The sequence below is a fragment of the Desmodus rotundus genome, unplaced genomic scaffold (genome assembly GCF_022682495.2).
Source record: "Desmodus rotundus isolate HL8 unplaced genomic scaffold, HLdesRot8A.1 manual_scaffold_281, whole genome shotgun sequence".
Lineage (NCBI taxonomy): Eukaryota > Metazoa > Chordata > Mammalia > Chiroptera > Phyllostomidae > Desmodus > Desmodus rotundus.
The window spans coordinates 1-4,434 of record NW_026527348.1 but is presented as its reverse complement, the minus strand read 5'-3'; the positions used below and the strand labels follow the sequence as shown (position 1 = coordinate 4,434).

The window sequence follows — 4,434 nt, the reverse complement described above, 5'->3', positions numbered from 1 at the left end:
GAGTTGATCCAGCAAATTAATGAACTTGGTGGGGAACCCTGCCTTTTGTAGCCAATTTAGACAGACGTGCAGGTAACATGGGAATCTGAACTTGAGACTTGCTCTGAGGGGAGGGCAGTCTTGTGGGATGGACTCTGAGCACGTGGGGTCTGAGGCCAACTCCAGGTAGTTCATGTGGGAATTGAGCTGAACTGTAGGAAGCAGAGCTGGTGTCGGAGAATCAGAGAACAGGGGGAGTGTAGGAAACAACCCCTCACCATCCCACAGAGAAATTCAGAGGAAGAGCAAGCAAGAGACCCGCTGCTTGGGATGTTATTTATTGGTCACATGTTCTTCCAGCCAAACCTGGGTGCCTGCAGGTACCAGGAAGTTCCAGTCTCAGATCTTTGCTCCAAGGACTGAAATGTGTCTTTCTTTTCCTTCCCCCACCCCAGCCCCTGAACTCTGTTCCTACACGGGAAGGTTCTACACCTACAGTCCTGGTGGGCACGATCTCCCTCCCTGGAGCACCACTCCAGGTGCTTTTCCCTCCCCCTCTCCTCCTCCCACAGGCAGGCTAGTCCTAAACTCTAAGGGACCCCACAAGGCTTGCAACCAGGGGAGCACTGGGCAGCAGCCCCTCACCCCAGGCTTACCCCCTGACTGTCCCCAAGGCCCCCGTTTCCCTGACTCCCCAGATGTGAGCTGAGAGCAGCCGCACCTAGTCTCCTGTTGCTTCTTCTGTCTTAGGCCCTTCCTTGCTTCACCGTCCTCAGTGAACTTTAGGAACCCTGCTCTCAAAATAGAAGTCTCAGTGGGAGGCAGAGACCACATCCCTCCATGAAAGAGGGAACCCACATCCCCAACATTCGTGCATCTGGACACAGCACGAGGCTCCACCAGTCAGCTGACAACGTGCCAGACTCTGCCTTGGGACGTGGTGATGCAGAGCCTGGTTCTGTGCCGAGTGCATGTGGCCAGGGTGGCGGGAGTGGCAGCCACAGTGTCCGGGGGCTGGAGCAGCAGAGACACCAGTCCAAGCTGTAGGTCCAGGGTCCCTCCTCAGGGGAGTTGGGTGGGGTGAGCAGTGACGTCTGTGCATGGCAGCAGGGCAGCGGGGCCTGTGTGGGACCCAACCCAGGCTGGACTCTGGATTGCTCCTGGCTGTGTGGCCTCTAGTGTGTTTTGCAGCTTTCCGCAAAATAGCGTTAGAACCCAGTATACTGCTTTATAACTAAATTAGAAAAACTAGGATTCCATTTTTGCTCTGTAAGAAATACACCTAAGGAACTGTGTCACTCAGGGATGGGGAGGGCCCAGCCCCTCCTCTGGTGGAACAGGAAAGTGTGGGGAGGTGACATGGTGGGCGGGGTCAGCCAGCCTCCCACCTCCTCACAGGATGCTGATAGGAATGCAGACATTCAGATGCCAGCTGCAGAAAGAGAAGGGGGATGTCCCTGACGTCACAAACAGGGGTTGGCGGGTGCACGTGTGTGAGGAACCTTCCATCACTCATTCCCCGACAGGACAGCTGTCTCACTCTGAAGAAAATAAACGTGAACAAATTCAGGACAGTGGTTGAGATGGGGACATTTTCAAATCTACTTCACGCTCAAAATGTCCGAGAATCCCCATTACCCAGTCCCGTCCCCTCCACCCCAACCCTCCCTACATCAGGGTCTCACCTTTACAAGCTGTGAGACACACATCCGAGCCCTGGTCACTGTCACTGCCTGGGGTGGCACAAAACAGGACGTGGTCAGAGCCCCAGGACGGGAGACCAAAGGACGAACTCTGGGGGTTGAGGTCCCCCATGGGCTCCCGCTGGGCTCCCGTCTGCACTGACACAGGGTCCCAGGGGTCCCCCCTCCATACTCACTGGCAGCCTGAGTGTAGCTCCTTCCTTTTTCTCCTGGGGGAAGAAAACATCCTGTGAGACACCCAGGAGGAGGAAGGGCCATCAGGTCCTAAAGGAAGCCCTAGTGCTGGGCCCTAGGGAAGTTTCCAGAACTCTGACCACAGACCCAGGGCAGGATGGGGAACCTGAGGGAAATGCATGTGCAGGAACAGGACCAACCCCCTCCTGCAGGTCTGTCCTCGGCAGGGACCCTCCCCTCGCACCTGTGGCTTTGGGAGCCAGGTCCCCAGCACCTGGACCATCAGGGTGACAAATCTGTCCCTTACTTCACACGGGCACGGTTCTAAACAGTCAGTGTGGCAAACAGGGCCCCACATGTGGCAAGCACGTGATGAACACGATGCTTCTCTCTAATGACGCAGGACACATGTCTCCTGGGCTTGAAACCCCTGGTGGACAAGAAATCAGACCCCACCAGCCCCTACCTGAGCGCCTCCTCGCCCACATCACAGCTGCAACTGCCACAGCTCCCAGCAGGGCCAGGCCAATGACAATGCCCACGATGATGATGATGATGCTGATGGTCTGAGCAGGCGGCTCTGCAAAGGGACAGGAAGGTGAGGCCCCCGCCCCCCAGATCCCACCCAACCCCCGATGTCCCAGAGGCCCCTCCTCACCCCACTGCAGCCTCAGGGGCTCGGGCAGCCCCGCGTGCACCACGTGGCACGTGTATCTCTGCTCCTCTCCACGTGGCACCACCACCTCCGCCCACGTCTGGAAGGTACTGTTATCCCAGGGCCTGGTCTCCACAAGCTGTGTGTCCTGGGGCTGGTCCACCCCATCTCGCTGCCAGGTCAGGGCGATGTCCGCGGGGTAGAAGCCCTGCGCCCAGCACATCAGGGTGGCCTCCTCCTCAGAGGTGGGGTGGTGGGTCACTCGTGCCTGAGGAGGGTCTGAGGAGAAGGGTGGGAAACTCGGGAACTGCGCACCTCCGTGGGGCAGTCCGGCGGCGCTCCTGGGGCTGTCCCGGGACTGGACAGGGTAGAAAAGGGGAGAGGGGGCGCAAAGCCCAGAACCGGCCTGCACAGAGGCACCTGGGGTGATCCCTTGGTCTGTTGAAAGTTCTAGAACCAGAGGGACGCAGCCCAGGTGGAGGCCGGTCTGGGTGGAGAGAGCATTTCTGGTCCAGACTGGGGGGGGGGGGGGCGGTCTCATGGCCGCGGAGCGCTGGGTGGGACCCAGACTCGCGGGTGCGGGGCGGGAGCGGGCCTGAGACATAAAGTCCCCTCGGGCCAGGGCCGCAGACCGGATCACAGGGAGTTGATGACTGGAGGTCTCGTAGCGTCCCGTCCTTCCCCGGAGAGGCTGCCCTCCCCAGTGTCCCCGAAGGAAGGCGGGGTCGCTCTGGTACGGGATCGGAAAGTCCGGGCGGACTCGGTCTCCCGGCGCAGGGAGCGGGTTCTGACCCTGGTCCCGTGTCCAGTCCCCCGTCGGAGCCCAGCCCGGGGGTTGGGGGTGGGAGGACGGCCCAGTACCTGCGCGCTGCAGCGTCTCCTTCCCGTGTTCCAGGTACCGCAGGAGCGACTCCCTGCAGGGGCCCCGCACGTAGGCCCCGAATTGCTCCGCCTCACCGGCCGCCTCCCACTTGCGCTGCGTGTTCTGAGCCGCCGTGTCGGCCGCGGTCCAGGAACGCTGGTCCTCGTTCAGGGCGATGTAGTCGGTGCCGTCGTAGGCAGACTGGTAATACCCGCGGAGGACGGTCCCGTTTGGCCAAACGTCGCAGCCGTACATCACCTGGAGAGTGTGAGACCCTGACCCCGCCTCGCGGTCAGCCCCGCCCCCATCGTACCAGACGCGCGGGGATCGAACCGAAACCGAAAATGAGCCCGGCGGACTCCTCCCAGGGTGAAGCTCCGACGCTGACAATCTGGGCTACGCTGCCCGCCCGTCCTCGCGCGCTCACCGTCCTCGCTCTGGTTGTAGTAGAGGCGCACGCTGTTCAGGCTCAATCGGTAAATCTTTGCGGTTCTCCAAGCATTCTGCGTCTCGCTGACCCAATACTGCGGTTCCTCCAGCTCCATCCACGGCTCCCGCGGCTCCATGCTCGCGTTTGCAGCGTCGCTGTCGAACCGCACGAACTCCGCGCCGTCCACGTAGCCGGCTACAAGGAACCACGCCTCCCCGCCGCCAGCCCGGGATACGGCGGTGTCGAAATACCTCAGGGAGTGCGGACCTGCGGGCGGGGAGCGGTGAGACCGGCGACCCTCAGCCCCGCGCGGGGCCGGGTTCGCGGTCGAGGGCACAAAACCGGGGAGGAAAATGGGGACGCAAACGGGGTCCGGGTCCGGCGGTGGGGCTGCGCCCTCCCCGCGGTCCCGCGTCCCCGCCGGTGTGCGCTCCTCCCCGCAGAGGCCGCTCCCTCCCGACCCCGCGCTCACCCGCCCCGGCACCGGTCAGCGGCACCGCCGCCGAGAGCAGCAGCAGGAGAGCCGGACACCGCATGACCCGCATCCTCGGGGTTTGTGGAGAATCTGCGTTCGGGTGGGTCCACGGAGACCTTATAGCAGAGAGCGGCGGAGATGCTGATTGGCTTCTCT

The 4,434-nt window shown here is 61.8% G+C and overlaps 1 protein-coding gene across 1 annotated transcript; it reads right to left on the bottom strand.

Annotated features, from left to right (window-relative positions):
* Positions 1–301: 301 nt before the first annotated feature.
* Positions 302–4,405, bottom strand: LOC112302342 (patr class I histocompatibility antigen, A-126 alpha chain). The gene is made up of 8 exons (XM_053917790.2): positions 4,276–4,405; positions 3,801–4,070; positions 3,373–3,648; positions 2,515–2,790; positions 2,323–2,436; positions 1,859–1,891; positions 1,665–1,712; positions 302–1,520 (listed from the first exon to the last, which is right to left on the bottom strand). Exons 1-8 carry the CDS (start codon positions 4,346–4,348, stop codon positions 1,516–1,518), a joined length of 1,095 nt encoding a protein of 364 aa, XP_053773765.1. The 5' UTR covers positions 4,349–4,405; the 3' UTR covers positions 302–1,515.
* Positions 4,406–4,434: the final 29 nt, after the last annotated feature.

Coding starts and splice junctions, on each gene's coding strand:
- LOC112302342 (XM_053917790.2), bottom strand. CDS start 4,348: ATGCGGGTCATGCGGTGTCCGGCTCTCCTGCTGCTGCTCTCGGCGGCG. Junction 2,791..3,372: donor GGAGACGCTGCAGCGCGCAG/GTACTGGGCCGT, acceptor CCTTCTCCTCAG/ACCCTCCTCAGGCACGAGTG. Junction 2,437..2,514: donor GCCCCTGAGGCTGCAGTGGG/GTGAGGAGGGGC, acceptor GTCCCTTTGCAG/AGCCGCCTGCTCAGACCATC.